At 34.2% G+C, this 19,692-nt stretch overlaps 1 protein-coding gene across 2 annotated transcripts; it reads right to left on the bottom strand.

Annotated features, from left to right (window-relative positions):
• Positions 1-1,887: 1,887 nt before the first annotated feature.
• On the bottom strand, positions 1,888-12,999 carry LOC110461599 (ficolin-2-like). Of its 2 annotated transcripts, none has more exons than XM_021515139.1 (8): positions 12,856-12,999; positions 11,737-11,901; positions 11,054-11,095; positions 9,119-9,253; positions 4,883-5,013; positions 4,209-4,305; positions 3,643-3,807; positions 1,888-2,247 (listed from the first exon to the last, which is right to left on the bottom strand). In XM_021515139.1, exons 2-8 carry the CDS (start codon positions 11,864-11,866, stop codon positions 1,997-1,999), a joined length of 951 nt encoding a protein of 316 aa, XP_021370814.1. In that variant the 5' UTR covers positions 11,867-11,901; positions 12,856-12,999; the 3' UTR covers positions 1,888-1,996. The 2 variants fall into 2 exon arrangements, with proteins under 2 accessions (XP_021370814.1, XP_021370813.1); XM_021515138.1 differs by having other exon boundaries at positions 1,890-2,247; positions 11,737-11,927.
• Between the last annotated feature and the right edge of the window lie 6,693 nt (positions 13,000-19,692).

Here is a 19,692-nt window from a genome sequence, read left to right as displayed (position 1 = left end):
CATGATAATTACAAATTATGAAATCGTCATAAGTTTGGGAAAACTTGAAGGATTGTTTAAGGTCTAAACATCATCGTCATAATTTGGAATTCTTAGGCATAATAATTCATTATCAAAAAGTTATTGTTGTAACAACGGAATTTAAAAACTGGAAATTGTAAACCCAAGTTTACCTACCGGAATGTCACAGATTTAGATTAACGTATAATTCTGTTGTCGTTAACAATTCATTTCATACTTGCATTTTAATTGGAAAAGAGTACCATTAACTTTTATAAGAAAAAAAATATGCAGTATTATAAGAAATTCAGATTTCGAATTGTGTAATCAATATTAATGTTGTCAAAATTAACTTAATTCTATAATATTCTATTTTGTCTTCTGAGTCACAAACTACTTTATCAATATATGTAAACTACTGAACTCGTCTTCATAAGCTTATTCCCTATATGGTTCCTTTATATTTATATCCCAATAATACCTTAATCGTTTTCAATGTTTTTGTCAATATTACATTAGCCATCTATTCTGACAATTCAGATGGAATGATAAAGCGGCCACGTTGTCAAAACCAGTGTCTTTATTATTTTTAAGACTAACGACAAATTCGATGAAACACACATACAATTCAGACGTACGTGTATTCTGCTGCTCTATTAGGAATTGACAATAGGTCACCTATTTAAATAACTTATAATATTTAAGATGTTAATACGAATAAATAAATTTCATTTAATTTGCAGCTTGATTTACATTTCTATCACTATTTACAAAAAGGACAGTGGACATTAAAATAATAATTATAAAAAGTCGCGTTCTCTGTCAAATATTTACATACGCATGCATGAAATGAAAACAAAAATATTGTAAAACAGATTCGTGTCAATATTAGTATGGTCATTTATCCTCAAGTTTCTATGTGTGAGATTGCATATCTCGGTTATAAGAGAGTACTAATGTATAGCGGTTAAAATGTAGATATTTTAAAGCCAGAACATAATAGCGGTGGCAAAAGTTTTAAATAAATAGTATTCAGTGTGCAGTGCAAGGCGCTTCAAAACAAACATTTTTACCGCTTGGCAATGCATGTGGAGCTTGAGAGCTTTGTACACATTGTTTCCGTGTAACTTCAAGCGTCAAACGTGACTGAAATATAGAGATATCACTATTGTAAAGCGGTGTATTTGGACAGAGATCGTACACAGGTAAATATACTTTATAACGTGAACGTGGTTAAAGTGTAGGGGTGAGGTATAACCAATCAGTTTGCTCGATTTTCTTACAGGGTTCATATTTAAATATTGTGGTCTATTTTTTGTTTTCAAATTTCTGTTTCACATGCACTGACTGTTGTCGAGCTCATTGCATCAATAACTTGACTAGGTAAATCGTGTGTAGTGTAGAAGGCATTCACACAGGTATTTATGTGAGAAGGTGTACATGTAATGATGTCAGTGACAAATTGCTCGTATTAATTTGTATACATACTTCAGTTTACAATTAACGGTGTTTGGATGTATTTGTAGCAAGCAGCGGAATAATCAGTTACAAGTAATGTATTTGGTGTGCGAAATAGTTTGCTCCGGTTTGAATATCATAGATTTTAGTCTTAATACGAATATAGCCAAAATAAAGCCCTGAAAATTATAAGCGATATATTGTAAGTTCCAATTCTTTATCAACCTGAGAAATGAAATGCTTTAAATATTTTACAAAATGATTACACTGACTTTTGTTTGCTGGCAAATCGATAGTAATTCAATAAACGACATTATAAAACGGTCATACTGACAGTATCATGTAAGGTTATCTTTAAAAAATAAACCGGATACCAAATATATTTTACAAGCCAAAACTAAATTAACATGTTTATGTAGTAACAAATTAAATTATTCTCGTTTGAGATCATTATCATAATAAAATGTACATCTCACAGAACACTTTCAACACCAAAAAAGTCTTCTTTTCAACAACTATAAGGGTTTATTGCTCAACACTATGCTGTTGCCAACCTTCGATACATCATTTTTGTACTTTTCAGTGAATAGTTATATCCTTTCCAGCTAAACCATACTATTCCTTTGCCATATATAGAAGTAATGCCTAGGTAGAGCCCGTTAAGATTGGTGTCATGACAATAGTTGTACCACCAGGCACCGTGATATCGAACAGCACAGTTGATTGAATTTCCATTATTTTGATCTTTTGTGGTGAATGGACGGCCGTTATGACGTTTCATGGAATCGCCTGAAAAAAAGGTTATTTTATATTCAGTACAAAAAAATAGAGAGAGCAAACGATATTTATTTAAAATGTATATTGGATCAATGGATAGTTTAATAAAATCCCCGACACTTGCAGTAAGCAGATAATTTGCGTGTTTGAATATTTTTATTCTATACATACACTTCGTCTACAATCGGATACATAGTGAAGACAACTAAGCCAGGTTGCTGGTTTAATACTAATGGGATGTAACATCTCGATCATAATAATATTTATAGTTCGACGTTCTTATATACCGCTTTATCACTACCTAGTTCGAAGGTCGTCTCAAAGCTGTTCACAAATTATCATCCGTGGTAATAGGGCCTTTGCAACCAGCCAATATCTTTCTCAACACCTTGGGAGCATACAGCCGGTGCTGGCATTTCGGCGCTAACAGCTAGCATTCTCTAACTCTAGCACTGCCCAACCACGTACTCATTTACAGCTGAGTAGACTGGAAGAAGCGGAGTAAAGTGTATTGCTCAAAGATACAACACAGTGCCGTGCCATGATTCGAACCGGCAAACCCATCGGTCACGAGCCCGGCGTCATACCACAAGACCACCGTGTCTCCAGCATTTCATACTGTCTACAATTCAGGCCTGTTCACATTACCACTACACCTGTAAGCTCATGTGGTGAATGTACCATGTGACTGAATGTTTTCCATCCTTCTAACTCTTTCTCATGCTTTCATTTGTCACAGTTCTTGCAAAGTTTAGTTTGTTTATTCATTCATTATCAAGCTATATAGTGATGTGTTCGTAATGAAATGTGACGTACGGCTTTTCCCTTTAGAATATTTCACCTCTAAAACATGTTGCACAGGTACCGAACTTTTGCCTGATTAAATAGTAAATATCAGTCGAAACTATTATTCTTTCAAAGCAAAAACATGAAGAGTAAACAATTTAAACAAATGTTACAAAGTATATAGAACATGTATCATATCTCATTGTCGAATTTCCAAAGTTGTATTATTTCAAATGGTGATTTTGCTAGACATTTTTGTTAGATCTTAAACAGGTAGCTACGTTGATTTTTAGTACAAAAAAGAGAAGATGGAAGATCTTGTTGATAATCCCTCAAACAACGAGTCTTTAGAAATAGTGCTTGTATTCTTTCGAATTTTGCGACCGACATCTTGAGAAGGGAATAATCCAAAAGGCTTAAATTTCAAATACTCAAAGCACTTTGCAAACACAGTGTATCCCTATGTGATATAAGTATGTTTTGTTCGAATATAATATATATCTGAGTCAGCTAAACAACAGAAAATTTACGTATGCATATTTAAATTAATATTTTATAGGTTTAATCCGTGAACGACTTATCTACGATGCAAACGTAGATATGTCAGACTAATTTGGTTACCTGTATTTCCTGAAAACCCCGAAATGTCCAGTCGGTACTTATTTGCGGCGTCCCCAATGTCAAAATGGTTGTATTTGGCATAGGCAGTGTTGTTTTCGAAATCCTCCATGTCAACTCTCAGTTCATTTTCACCTCCTAACAGGAGGGCGTGCAGATGTTCATTTCCTTGCAAGGAGAGTATACAGATATAGTCACTGCTCGGAAATAGCATAAGTAGTGAGTTCAAAATTCATTTTAAGATCTTATATTATACGTTATCAAAATAAAATAAAAAATGTATACATTTCTGTATATCCCAGCAACAGAGGCACTGATTGATATTGGTTTATAATACAATTGATTAGAACCTACAAATACACAATATTGCTCTTGCTGTACAGAGAATAATTATACTTTGGATGTTTGATTGGGAAATATGTTATGTTACAAATCATGAGATATCTCGACTATCGTTTTGATACTACAATGTACATACATGCATATACATTGCAACTAAAAATGTGTTACAATGGTAGCATAGAATTACACAAATGACAATACCGATGTTGATCTTATTGAACATTTACCTAACCAATACTCGTGGTTAACGTCACCAAAGCCGTCTCTATATTCGTCCCATCCTCTATAAAAGTCGGTGGTGCCGTCTATACGTCTCTGAAACACCTGTTCAATGTCACGATGTATGAATATATTGTGGCTGTGATGTTTTCGTGGTAAACGTAATGTCAATCAATTGACCTGCAGTTCGTAATTTAACGCGATGACAACCATGGTATCCAGGGCGTTTAGACATTACAGGCAATTGGCGATTTCTATTGAGCCGATATTTGTTTCTTTGTAAGAGTGATAAACACGTTAAAACGTCACATATTTATCATCTTTCAGATCACCCAACATTAAAAATAGGTTGGAGTTTGTAAACACTCATTTTCACTTTTACCTGATCATTATGTTTTGTTGAAGGACAGTTTTAACGATGTCTGCTAAATTTACTATCTTTAAAAGAAATAGAATGTTTATACAAGGAATGAAATTGATCAGAACGATGGCCGACACACCTTTATATTGCTTGTGTACCAGTAGCTTACGCTTACTCTAAACTCTGAGATTGTGGTTTTGTATTATTTATGTGTAAAGGAAAAGAATATGTCAACAAATGTACCTAAAACAAAATTTATGAAAATACACGTAACGTGAGGCGTCAATATCGGTATATTTTCGGCAAACTACATATACGTACCGTCCAACCGCCACCATCTGTCTCCATGTCACACCAAACCGAGGTCGTGCTCGTTCCTGTCACAGATATATTATACACTCCACTCTGTGTCCATCCTGTTTCCAACAACGCTAGACAGTCTCTCTGGAGTTCTGTGTGTTAATAAACAGCATTGATGACAAATTAGAGTACGTCACTCCAAACATTCGTTTCAAATACGAAACAAGAAGACAGCTCATTTGAACATCCAGCATATATACGGTCGCCCTTACCAATTGAACCACTTGGTAGGCGGGAGCACTGTTTTACCCACTAGAGGTTTAAAAGCGAAATCAAGATTAGCATACCGCTTGTAAAAAAATATACAGCGAAATAATATTATGCTTTGCCTGCTGTGGGACAGAGATCTTTTAAGCGAAATGTTTTTGAAATTGAAGTGCAAAAGTTACCTGATATCGACAGGTTCTTTAACAGAGAATATGTTTCCTGTATTTCGGCAGCTATGTACGTGCATTTGTGCTCCCGTGACTAACAAAAGACACTGTCAATTCACATTTGTAACCTGGGAACTATATATCTCAATCCTGAGAGAGATTTTAATGAATGCCGTAACAAACTATATAAACCCCGTCACATGCTTTAAAAATCATGAATTCCGTCACATACTCTATAACCATGAATCCCTTTACATACGATATAGGAATAAACTCTTGCATATGCTATATAACCATGGATCCTGTCACATAATATTAAAAAGTTAATAATGTCAATTACTTCATATCTGAAAATAGCTCATTATATAATGAGCATTTTGTCTGTGATTTGGTTTTCTTACAGTTAATAACCCCCTGCATGTTTAAATTCAGATCGGCAACAAAGGTGGTGAATTAACCGGCATTGTGATATATCTGAACTTTTTTCTGGACAAAAGGAAATGTCAGCGTGTAACTTTTCTGTCGCGAAAGTTGATTGCCACAGCCATAAACACATCAAAAGTACCTGTTTAAATGTCTGATCGCCAATAATAATACATTGAATCCTTGTTTGTTTTTCTCATACACATTCATGACAATAAGCATGTTAATTTCGCGACCTTATTTAATTCGTGTCGTGACTGGTGATCACATAAAATCTATGAATGAGCGCTCTATCATTATCGTTAAAACCAAAGGCAAAACTAAACTTAATAGTTTTCTATATGTTGACAATGTCGTTAACATTTGAATGTTGTTTGGAAATTGTTTGGAAATTGTTTTAATATCTAACACTAATGATGAAATGTAGAAACGCTTTAATTTGCATTATTTTTTCTATTTTGTTTAAACTGACAAATATGGCGACAACTAACTTCCTGTTCACAAGAGAATGTCTCAGTTTAGAAACACATATTAGTCAATATATTACATGTCAGTCAGTCTTGTTATATAGTCTTATTACTTGTCAGTCTATTATATAGTCAGTCTATTACATGGCAATCAGTCTTATCATAAAGTCTTATTATATAGTCTTATCATTAGTCAATCTATTGCATGTCAATCTTTCTTAATATATCGTCTTATCAAATATACTTATTATTAGGCACTTTATTATGTAGCCAGTCAATTACATGCCAATCAGACATATTATATAGTTTTATTGTTAGTCAATCTATTACATATCAGTCAGTCTTATTATAAAGTCTTATTATTAGTCAGTCTATTACATGCTTATCTTAATTTAAATGTGCATGTTTCGTACGGTTTCAGTATATTCCCCAAGTTGGGTTCGTTCTCTTCGATCTGTCAAACTCTCGCCATACGCGTTACAATCCATATTCAGCTAATGTTAAATCTGCCCTTCGCATTGTTTTACAATATGGGTTATGTCGTTAGCTAATGTTTGATGTAATAATAGATATGCCTTGTTTGAAGAGGACGAAAAGGCGAGAATTAATCTGCATCGGCACCTACAAAGAACCTAAAAAGGAGTTACTGCAATGATACAATTTTTGTCATCATAAAATAACTAAAATATGATCAAGTTATGTGTTCATATTTTCAGTTTGTTATCTTCGTTAAATATTAATTTTTCGTTCATCTCTTTTACAAAAATGTTTCAAAGGGATAGTCATTTCAAAATTGTCAGAGCTGTATTTATTTTCAACCTGCGTTCTGAAAAGCTGGGAAACGCTATAGCATGCCAAACGTGCTTTGTAAACTAACACACATGCTCAGGCGGCCAACTTGTTTTGTAATATCATAAAAAAATAGTGTGATGACACTGTTATCATAAGGCATGTTTTAAACATTTGCTTCTTATAAAGATATTTATTTATCGTTCATAAATCATAATCTGGAAATTCTGCAACTAAGAACCAACAACGGTCTCCCAACAACAACTGTTATGGCCTGTGCTGTAGAATGTGCCAGTATTGGATATCCTGTGATACATAGTATTAAAACAATATATGTTTAAGATATCGCCGAATCATTTGAACAACAGAACACGCGGGACTAACTAGAACTAGAAGACTAACCTCATGCATATCCTTTTTACATGTTGTCCATATTAGCGTTTTATCATGTGCATTATAATTATCATCTAGTTGATTTCTACTTTAAAGCTGACGATCATAAGCATATAAAAGGTTTTTTTCTTCTGGTCCCCTAACCCAATGCCATTTGAAAACCCTCAATACCAAAGTATGTTCATGCCTTTACGAGATGTTGGCCGCTAGTCACAACGCTGTATCATTGTGGTAACCACTGGTTTTCTCCAATGTATTCCACAATTCCACCTGTAACTTAATTGACTCCGACTGACCCTGACACGTCATTAAATTACGTCATTTGCAAAAAGCGTGATCCCGAAAGGTCAGTGAAATTCCGCCTCACCAAACACCAATTCACGGCAGAGAGACCCATAATTTGAAAAAAACGTACAAAACATCTTAACATCGCCGGCCGGATGAGTGTTTTCAGCTTATTTTAATCATAATAGGGATCGTCTCACTCTATTTGAGATTAAATACTGTCGATTTGATTAAATACTATCGTAAATATCTGTAAGTTAATGGGCTGTCAATTAGGTACATTAGTACATTTGAAGTCCAATCTTATGATTTGGGTAACACCATGCGTTGATTGACCGGGGAATGTGAGATTGTAGATAGTGCTATAGGGATATCCATCTAGTTGCGACCAGGTCAGTCAATGATCTGAAACGAGATTGAGAACTCACCAAAACGACAGGGTAACTGTCACTGTCATTGCCACATTGTACATCTAGCATCAATGTTTTGGAGGGGGAAAGTTAGCTTAGATGTTAGATTCGAAGTAAGATTAAATTGCTGCCCGTTCCTCATAACTTATGTACAAAAGGTGGTACTTACTCATGAATAGTTAATTTTGTATAGATTGTTAAAAGTACTTGGATGAGAATTTCATATGTAGTCTGGGAGTCTAGAGTGGGAGTATAGAGTGAGGGACTCGAACGGTTGCTGCAACTGCAGCAAGTATGTTATAGTGGTATTAAACACAGACCTGTATATTCATGCTCTGTGTTACATATTATGTATTTCAAAATGAAATGTTATTCTGCTGTAACCAGAGTTGAGTTTTGGGATTCTCAGTACTTTGCTTTTCATGTCATTTTTATTTATGGAACTCTTCAGAGTGAAGATGCGTTTTCTCTAAAAATGGAAAGGAAATAGTGGAACACGCCGTGTTGCAGTTTGGCCTAATGATCATGATGTTACCCTGGACAAGCCAAAATGCATGCTTATAAGACATTTCATTTGTAATAATGACTAATAGCTATCTCCAAAGCTAATATAGAAGTTGCAAGGTAACTGTATTCAGTCTATAACTCGTAGAAAGCAGGTTCTGATAATTGTGTTTATGTTGTCAGTCTTCACTGACGGACTGACGGGCTGCTCGTTAAAATAGATCTGCTGTCTGAGAAACATCGACTTATTGATATATCGTCTCCTGTGATTACAGTATAGGTGTATTCGTAAGGAAATACCAATAGTGTAACTAACTAATTATTACACTTACAGGGAGGTACATATAAGTCGTGCAGGAATACTTATCTGTACAAATCTCGGGGATTTTATTTCATGAATAGACCGTCAACAACCGTCACATATGACATATTATATGAGTATCAGAACAAAGTTTTGTATGTGATTTGAATTTACGATAACTTATCCTAGATAATAACTCGAACATATTTAATCTCATAAACTTACAGAATTATTAATAATTGTTTAAATACTTGTGGGTTGACACGGTTGTAAATTGCAGCTCCGAGGCTCCTCTGCCATATGTGAATGCGCACAGTTCTGGATACAGTAGCGGTATTGTATACCCCCTCCACATTCAAGCGAACACTGCGACCAATCGGAGTACACTGCAATGAAAATTGTCGATCAATTATTTAAGTACATAGCAACATACCTAAGTGGGTTAATTCTGATATTTTTTAAGATGTGGCTCCGTTCAAAAAGAGTTCAACACCAATGAACCTTTAAAAAAATATTCATATTTGGTATTTTGGACTAACTAATTAATGACAAATTAGAAAGGTATACTCCGATAAAGTAGGACTATTCGTGAATAACAATTGCTAGTTATAAGGGATACAACTCTTACACAGATCAAAGACATATTTAGTAAGGTGACACAACAGCGATATTTATAGCATGAATCGCAGGTGTAAAGAGTCCAGTAAGAACACATCTTTAAGGCGGATAACCTAAAAAGAAAATTGCAAGGAAGAAGATAAACAGACGTTATTAGAGTGAATTTTAAAAAGCTTACTGATCTGTACAACACATATATCCTGGTTTTGTATTGCGACTACCATTTACATACAGCAAACTTTATTTAAAAGGCTAATAATAGGGTTTCTTTATAATGGATGGTAAAGAAAAGAAATACATATTGATCCTTTTAAGTTTCAAATAAGCAATGCAGTTGTTTTTTATGAAGGATGGTAAATACAAATATTTAGAGAGCAACTCTAGAGGGAGCTCGATAATAAAGATTTAGACTATATCAACAAAGGGAAAGTTCTACACGTACAAGTGAAGAATTCTCTTCTTACTACAAGTAACACGACATGAGAGAGATGTTTATGTCTTGTACTCCTCTTTTGTGCACCAGATCTTTCTGACTGATGTTTCCCAAGCCGTGCTATATTGTGTAAAAGATGCCGTCTTCTGTTCTATTTTATGACAGATTTGATTACCTAAAGGTCACTGACGCTAACGATGTTGCATCCTTTTGTAACGAACTGTGCAGCCCAACGGTTGATCTTATCTCTGCAACGCAAAACTAACGTACTCGAGTTCTGGAGAGAGATATAGTGGGTTATCAGCACTATCAGCTTAACATGAAAATCCTCCTGTTTCGATAATGACAGCAGGTAATTTCATAATTATGTATTTTGACGCAAAGTAGGAGAACGTCTGCAAGCTAGCACACATCAGAGAAGGCTAGATGATCTTTATTAATATAAATTACTTTTTGTTGTGGACAAAGTAAGCCGTAAATACTAATATGTAAACAGTCATCGTCACCAGGAGATGAGGTCATTGTGAAGCAGCAATTGTCCCTCCACACAGGACCTCTAAGAGAAATATCGCTGCTTATGTCCTGGAATTTATTTTATTTACTATAGTGACAGTGAAAACCATACATCCGGAGTAAATGAAAACAATGCAGAATCTCTAACAGCAAAGGTAAATGCATATTTCATAGTTACAGTGAAACACCGGTCAACTTCCGACTCAGACATTTTAGCAGTGTTACTCGGCCGTTATCCAAAATGTAAACAACTTAAACCTTTTGGTGTTTGAGCAACTTTGTAAACAAACTCTGAGAAACCTACTTCCAGTGTGCGAGACAGCTCTACAATGGTAAGCCAGCAAATATCATAAAATATCGGGGAACGAAAATGTCATTCATATCGATATATTAAGGGCAATGCTATTACCTGGATAAGAATACAAACTATATAATAGAAATGGCATAAAGTCTCTTGTTTCTGGGACCTGCCAAGACAGAATTGGAACCCGAAAACTGGATTCAGCAATTTCAAGCACTCCAGTAATATGCCCAGAGAACTACGTGGCCCTTGGCCTCTTGTTTTTATCGTCTACGGTGATGGTATAGGTTTAACGGTTCCTATAAGATATACTATACTTACCGATGGGCAACATCGAACAACAATCGGCACAGTTTGAGCAATCTGCAGAGAAAACGAGTATAGTAATCTTAGTGTTGCAAATCAAACGAACATTTAATAATATTACATATAAGCTTGTACAGTATCTATCTATATAAAAGAATACACATTTGATGCAAACTATACCAAATTATCGTTCCCTACAATGTTAAACTTGTATACATGTACATTTATGTATATCTATATCTAAAACGTTGTGGCAATCATGCTTTTATCTATTATCTTTCGTTTGCATATGTCTGTGTGAAATTGAGTGCTGCACATTCACTTACAAAATTATATTTGTAACTATGGTAGGTTTGTGTCTTCCTACCTTTATCCACTTAGGTTTGATCTAGACTTACATGTAAGCTCTTTGAACGTTTTAAAAGGATCACATGCAAAGGTTTCATTAGTTCATATTAAGATTTAGTTTTATCAATGTTGGGTTAAAATTACAGTTTTGTTAATGATTTAGCATTCCATGGGATACCTGTTGGATGTTTTTAAACGCTTGACCTGTAACATGCTACAGTTTGACGGAAGTTCCTCTTTTTATTTTTTCATTAGAAAATATTATGTATTTAGTTTACATCAGTCAGGTATTTTCTCCAGTTGATGAACGATTGTAAATTGGAGTCAGATAATAGAGATTGAATTCTCACCAATGTCCTGGTGATGATGGTGATGCACATTACAGCAGTAGTTCAAACAGGTATGATCATCACAGTTACCCTGACCCTTAATCACCATGGTAACAGCTGATATCAACAGCAAGGCAACCGACAGCAGCATTTTAACTTGGGTTGATATGTAACTTATGGAAGCAACTGAAGAAAACAAATCTTAATTTCGTCTGAAAAAAAGATTAAGTATTGTGGTACAACATAAAAAGACATGTATATTGTTATCGGAAAAGCATTGTGAACGACATGCGGTTGCTGGACGGAACTAAACTAACTGAGTTGTCTGGAGGGACTTGTTACTTGTAAACATATACACTTGTATATCATCTGTCTTTCTCTATATGTTCTCCTCAAAAGGTGCTCTATCTCTAGTATGGCAAAAGTCTAAGGTTTTGATAGAATTTACAAACAAAAGTGCTCGCGTACAATTGTACCACCGATAACGGTTAAATGTCTAAATCTGCCGTTTTTTCTGTCCTTGTACTGTTTAGTTATATTTCCTACATTATTTCGATTATGAACTTATCATTGGCATTTTATATACGGGCGTTAGGTGAATGATTTGGTAAAGTTTATAGGCATTGCTTTCTAATTCTGACTGGGTCTTCAACACTGACATATAGTTTGCTTTTGAAGCTGCAGATTACGAAAATGTTAGAAAAAAACAGAACCGATGGTGGTATGCAACAGATACGTATACTTGTAGCCGATACAGATATGAATGTTTGATATTTGAACAATTTTGGAAAACATGCGGGTCATCTTCAGGATAAAGGTAAAGATGGAACATAAGGTGTACAAGTATAAACGAAATAAGAATGAATTTATTATAGGAGAAACAGAAAGACGTTGATGATTGGTCGGCACTCTCTAGAAAAAAAAAGATTACTTAAGTAAGTAGTCGGTATCACTAGAACCACGAATGTGTTATTTTCTGTCATCTTCATCTGTAAACGAAGGGATGTGATTCAACAAACATGTCATTTAAATAAACCAGTTATATGAGAGAAAAAATACAAGCATTGAAAAATAGTTTTTTGACAGAGTGAAACTAGAATTGATTCATATGATGGATGTAAATAAGTGTGTTGAGCTTACCGCCGTACTGCTGGTTCCTTCTATGTCACTTATGTTCACACTCTGGTCTTTCAAGCGGTCTACTATCGTCACTGTGACCTAAAGGGTCAGTTTGACGAGACAACTTCTTGTAAAGACATCCGATCCGTATTTTCGTACTCTGGTTTTTTCAGCAGTCTACTATCGTCAGTGTGACCTAAAGGGTCGGTTTGATAAGATATCTCCCTGTAAAGACATCCGGTCCGTATGTTCGCATTATGGTTTTTTTTGCAGCGGTCTACTATCGTCACTGTGTCCTCAAGTGTCAGTTTAATAAAATAACTCATTGTTAAGACATCCGTTCCCCATGTAGAAGACCCCAGATACGGCAGTTATGATATAAACAGTATAAAGGAGCACACGCTGCTTGTTGTTGTTCTTACGATGGTCATGTTCAAACATGAAAACATCATAGCACACTAGTAACAAGGGGAGGTGCCTTAGAACCCCCGTATAATAATAGACATTTGTTTGTACGGCTACAATCATGGAATTATATTTATATTATATATTAATTAATTTATTATTAATTATATATCTAAGTCCGTGCTACAATAGATCATATATTTCTCACTTGACTTTGGTGTACAGCATTACAGGACAAATGCCAGCTATACGGCTACAGCCTACCGAAGGGATTTATACTCACCAGCAGCGTAAGTGGGGAGTCGGGTTGCGAGGTTCGAGAATGTGAGCAACTGAAGAGAGAGCTCGGACAGGGAAGGCCTCTCCCAAAGGGGCCGGGGATGGCCCGGGTAGATAAACAGTTATCCCCTAATTATGCACGCATTTTAGATTTATATGGCATAAATGGAAACAAATGTAAGTACTCTTACATGTAAATGGTTCATAGAAGAATTTTGAAGCTTTTTATCGATTTTTGACACGTCACAACCGTCCCCAACCCACACACACACTAACCAACCCACACCACTGATAACAAGTACATCAATATACGTCATATATGTAAAAAAAAAAAAACTAACACTAAGTGATTTACATAACGTCATGTTCCAGATCAGATATATGATAGTTTGTTCGTTCTTCTGTGACCAATGTGGCTTTTTGTACATGTAAATATCCTGTTTATTATATGTTTACACTGAAATTAATAAAGATCTTGAACTTGTTACCACAGTAATTAATTATCACGCGAGTCTGTTTCAAGGATAATTATTTATTACAGGATTCTGTTACCACAGTCATTAGTTTCCACATGAGTCTGCTACCACGGTAATTAATTAATTAAGTCTGCTATCATTGTTATTAGTTTTCAGACGAATCTGTTTCCATGGTAATAGGTTATCACAGGAGTCTGTTTTCACGGTAATTCTTTATCACACAAGTCTGTTACAAAGATTATTAGTTATCACATAGGTCCGTTACAAAGATAATTAGTTACTACAGGAGTCTGTTACCACAGTAATTAGTTAGCACATGAGTCTGTTACCACAGTAATTAGTTATCACATGAGTCTGTTACCACAGTATTTAATTAGTTACCGCATGAGTCTGTTACCACAGTAATTAGTTATCACATGAGTCTGTTACCACAGTATTTAGTTTTCACAAATGTCTGTCACCACGGTAATTATTTATCACATGAGTCTGTTACAAAGATAATTAGTTATTGCAGGAGTCTGTTACCACAGTTATAAGTTATCACAATATTTCGATTTTGTTGTCAATAAACATTATGCATATGCTGCAACACTTCAAATTTGGATAATAAAGTGACAAGATGTCCAAACTTATTTATCTGTTCTGATTTCAACAACAAATTCAAGAAACGTACAACGTGCAATTCGTGGAAGATACGCTTTATCTGTTTATGATATAAAGTCGGTTTTATGTATTAAGCTTATCAGTGTGTCTTGTTTTCGGTTTTACAGAACGGTTTTCACTTTGATTACGTGACAATCATACCATTTATAGATTTACATGTTTCTTAACATTCTGGAAGACCTGGTCTAGTTCCCTTTGTAATATTTATAAGTGTCTACAGCTCGAAAACCTAGGTTTTGAATGCTGTGAACAAAAGGTGGCGCCTTGTTTGGTCAATGATAGAAAATATACTTCATACCGTAACAGGTTTCACTTTTAATTATCTGCAAAGGGGGGGGGGGGGATTCAGTTTTATCAAAACGATATATAATATTATTTTTTCTTATTTACTAGTGATATCTGAGGATCTGCAATAATGTTAATGAACATATTTGTACTATTTCGGTCATATCTTTGTTACCAATTTGTTTGGTATATTTAATTGGCATTATGGTAAGTATGTGGTTTGTTTTATTATAGAATTATTTTACACGTATGATACAATTTGTGTTAATGTTGAAAATGTTTGTCATTTTTTATTATTTCTATGATACTTGTCAACCTGATTATTCATTGAAAAAAAGTTTTTAGTGTTGCATAATTCGGTCTTGCGCACCCATTAGCAACTTGTCAATGCCTACTAGGTATGCCTAATATACACGTGACGTTTGTGATCCCGTACGTTAATCCGCAAACAAGGACCCATCATAACGAGAATTTGACGTCACACTCGGATGTGAAATAAATAATTTTTTGAATACAGTTAAAGAAAGGGGGAGTCTCGTTTACAACGAAGCTTATCTTCGAGACTTTGGTCCATGTTTGAAATATTTTAAACAACAATAAAACTGCACCCCATTGAAGGGCAGGGATCCTGTACTTCAAGGTAAATATCAATCATATTACTAGTTTTCTTTAGCTTAAATAGTTTTTTAACACACCATGCCAAGTAAAGAAAAGGGGCCGATTTTCTTGTTATATTTTATGCTGTATTTTTTAGATCAGTAAAATATTTTCTGTTATAGCTCTTAATACTTTCCTGTTTACAATATTTCTAACAGTTGTCACTTTACTACCGACACAAAAATTACTACCAATTCTTTGGAACTAAAACACAACATCAATGTTAAGAAAGTTACCTCTGAATAGATTATACAACTTCTAACAAATTCACTCATCAATCCAATCGGATCGTACTCGAACAAGGACGAATAAGGAGACAATGTCCTTGGATTGGATGATACGGCAGCGCCTTGCATGAAAACAGTATTTACATTATATCGCACACTGTACGACGCTATTTGTTGAAGCAACAACACATCAGTATCCGCTAGTTGTAAATCTTTGAGACGCTATATTCACATGAACAGAGTACCACCTATAAGTAGTAATCAACTAAATGTTATGGCATGCCTATCTAGATTTATAGCGTAATATAAACTAGAATCAATACTTGACATTAACGAATCAATGATTGACATAAAGTGTATAAAACAATGAATCCATTAATGATTCATACACTTTCTGGTAGATCACAGTTGTACCCCGCCAACTATAACTAGTAAACGTAAGTTGCCACTTGTTGATAAAGGTTGTTTGTATGAAGAGAATCATTCTTAATGGTACGTCACTATCTCCTTGAAGATGTTACTGTTAGGTAAAGTGGTTAGGCCCCGTTATTACTAAAGAAAATTAAAAGACTCTGAGCCTGAATCAGTTGCATTCAATATAACTTCTAACAGATGCAAACATAGTTTTTAGACAATTAACAAGCTTATATAACTTACATTTAAATTAACTCTTTACTGGGAATGGCATAGCCAAAAGGAGTTTATTGCCGACTCTCCACATAAAATACATAGTTTATCACAGATATTGTGGTTAACCGGCTTGTGTTCCCCTAACATTTAGAAATGCACGGGGAAAGGACTTTTGTTGAAAGAATTATAGTTTTACAGTTTTAATTTGCGTTATTGTTTGGAACGGAATAAATCTTGAAAACTAAAATAAATGTGTTTTATATCTTGTAGTTATCAAAGTACTTATATTATCTTTAATCAAATATCAACATAAACATCAACAATGTATCTCAGAATGCTGATCTAAAGTTCCTCGATGAGGAGTGACGCAATTTGCTTGTCACCTGAACCCAGTAAATAGCTCCAAACTAATTTCAGCTCTTTTTTTATCGATATTTGTGTTTACAACCTACAGAACATTAATGTTTACAGTCTTATTGCTGGTAAGATTGTTTATTATGACTAAATTTGTATCAGAATATCCCCACATTGACCGTGGCGGAGTTTATATCCCCACATTGACCGTGGCGGAGTTTATATCACCACATTGACCGTGGCGGTGTTTATATCACCACATTGACCGGGGCGGAGTTTATATCACCACATTGACCGGGGCGGAGTTTCACGTTTTATTTTAAGTCAGCGATAAGATTTCGGAGCCGGTGTCTTTTCTTTAATTATGTGATAAAATATGAAGCGAGAATGGTTTGTGCTTGATTTTAGACTACTTTTGTAGCCTTAAGCACAATGTAAATTTACGCGTTCACGACGTAGTGGTCCCTTACCACAAAGACGTCACATTGTTGTAACCAAGTGGTATCATCATCTTATATGACATATGGCTACCTAGGCCATGACTGTTTAAAAGACATTCTTACAAATTTTGTTTGCAAAGCCAAAAGTTTGATCTTATAATTCTTTTTTTTCCCACGCTCATTTCTAGCCAACACAAAATGATAATTCATTGTATTTATTGAACAGATAAATAACATATATGTCCTCCACGTATCGTATTTCGTGCTAAAACCTTAGTTAGATTAATGTGTTGTTACACCACAAACAAACCCTTTTTCCTGCAAGAAAATCACATTGTCTTATGATATATACAACATCAAATAGCTTCTTCACAGAGAATAACCGCAGATTACATCAGCTGTAAGACTTTTAGAGTATGTGTGTATCGTGTTCTATAATTTATATTTATTTCCTTGTCACATATTTTCCTTTTGTTCTCACTTGCTATTTAGAGTCAGATGTAGTCAAAACGTATCTGAAGTAAATCTGTTTTGCTATGTTGATGGCCGTATGTTCAGGATCATAACAGTTGAAAAACATATAGTTAACTTTCTAGGTAAGTTTTACTTCATAACTGTCACATGCTTGAGCGTTAATTGCTTAAACACTTTGTATTAGATATAATTATAGTCAGCTACTAGGTACACGTAAACAGTATTATGCATTTCATTGCATCACATTGTATACTTTATATTTTGTATTCTTTTCAACTGCGAACAGTTATCAAAACATTAAAATATCTGTAAAGATTTTCATCAATAACTCATTAATGGTCATGTATGTCGATATATTAGCTCCTGCTCATTTACTGAAACGAAGCAATCATGTCAATTTTCAATATGATTGTTTATCGAAATGTTTGTTTTTGAATATTTATTTACGATAGTGGAATTGCCTCACGAATAATAATTAATATTTATTTTTAAATATCTAATGATTTTTTTTTAAATTTGTTCTTTTGCACTTATTTGTGCGATTTTAAATCTATTGAAAATAGATATTTGCGACAATTTGAGTTTTGACAATTATTAAGTGATACTGATCTTCCTTTTTTTAATTTTGCAGGTCACGTTCTGCAAACTCAGTGTTTATATGTTGTTTCTGAACATCAGGATGATTGGTTTTCGTATGAGGACTGAACCCTCCCTGACTGTATTCTTCTGGTCTCCTGATAGCCCCGATAAACTGCTGGATACGACCACTTCTGTGTCAAACAACTCTTTTAAAAGATATATTTTAATATATAAACAAATATATATAAATTTATAATACCTGATAGAACAATTTAAATTCAACACGATACACACGTCACGCTGGTGTGGGCAATATGGAGAAGGTGGAGCAGAGGGAGCATTAACCACCGAAAGTAGTTTGTATTTAATTGAGAATAATTGTAATTTTATGATTCGTATAGTTAGGAATTTGATGATTGTTTTGTGATAATGATTGATTATAATATAATTAGAACTACTATCTTATTTCCATTTATATAATTATATGTTATCATTTTGTATGTGTGTACTATTAATTTGAGTTAACATGGCTTGATAGTGGTGTTAATGATGTGGTTTGTTGTTTAATTGTTTGATGGGGTTGTTAATGGTTTAATGTTTGAGAGGCGGAGAAATATTTTCAGAGGAGGGGGGGATATGACCAGGGAGCTGTAATAGTTTGAATGATGGAGAATGTATTGAGTTGAAAGTGTTAGATTGGAAAAGAATATTAATAACGTTATGGTTATGAGAGAAAAAAATCCACAGGTCGGATTTAGTGTACAGGGTAGTCATAGTCCGACATCTTTTGTTACATAATTATTAAGTTGTTGTATTGAGTGAATGTAAATATTGATTACGCTCACACTGACAGCTAGCTTAGAAATTCAAAATGTAATACAAATTTTCAACAATCCGTCCTTTTCTTTCTGATAATTGTATTGATGTTTGTATGATAATTAATGAGTGTGTGTATATCTTTATATATGTTTGTGTTATGTCATGTTATGTATATATATTGTAACTGTATTGTATACTAATGTAAAAAATTGAAAAAAAAAAAAAAAAAAAATATTAAGAGATGTATAAGTATTACCAATATCCGTACATGCTTGTCCAGGAACAGGAGTCCAAGAATATTACAAAGTATGAGTTAAATGTTATATCGACATAAGAGTCTTTAAAATAAAATAAAAACGAAATTGTTAACCGAAGTTACCTTTATTCACTTCATTCTAATGAACACCTCAATTAAGATAACACATTCTGTAAATACTTGTTCTGTAACCTCTTATCGATGTATATTTACAATTTATTGTTTTAATGGCGTAACACTTACCACATCTTAAGAAATTACAAAATATATTACTGATGTTTATTAGGTACAAACACTAACGTCCACTTTTAAAT

The sequence above is a fragment of the Mizuhopecten yessoensis genome, unplaced genomic scaffold, assembly GCF_002113885.1.
Source record: "Mizuhopecten yessoensis strain PY_sf001 unplaced genomic scaffold, ASM211388v2 scaffold10639, whole genome shotgun sequence".
Lineage (NCBI taxonomy): Eukaryota > Metazoa > Mollusca > Bivalvia > Pectinida > Pectinidae > Mizuhopecten > Mizuhopecten yessoensis.
This window is presented reverse-complemented; position numbering and strand designations above follow the sequence as displayed.

Bases quoted from the DNA above. Each gene is read 5' to 3' on its own strand.
- LOC110461599 (XM_021515139.1), bottom strand. From the start codon at position 11,866: ATGCTGCTGTCGGTTGCCTTGCTGTTGATATCAGCTGTTACCATGGTG. The intron at 9,254-11,053 runs GTAAGTATAGTA...TTTTCATTGCAG, and splicing joins TTGTTCGATGTTGCCCATCG to TGTACTCCGATTGGTCGCAG. The intron at 3,808-4,208 runs GTAAATGTTCAA...TCTCCTTGCAAG, and splicing joins TAACCACGAGTATTGGTTAG to GAAATGAACATCTGCACGCC.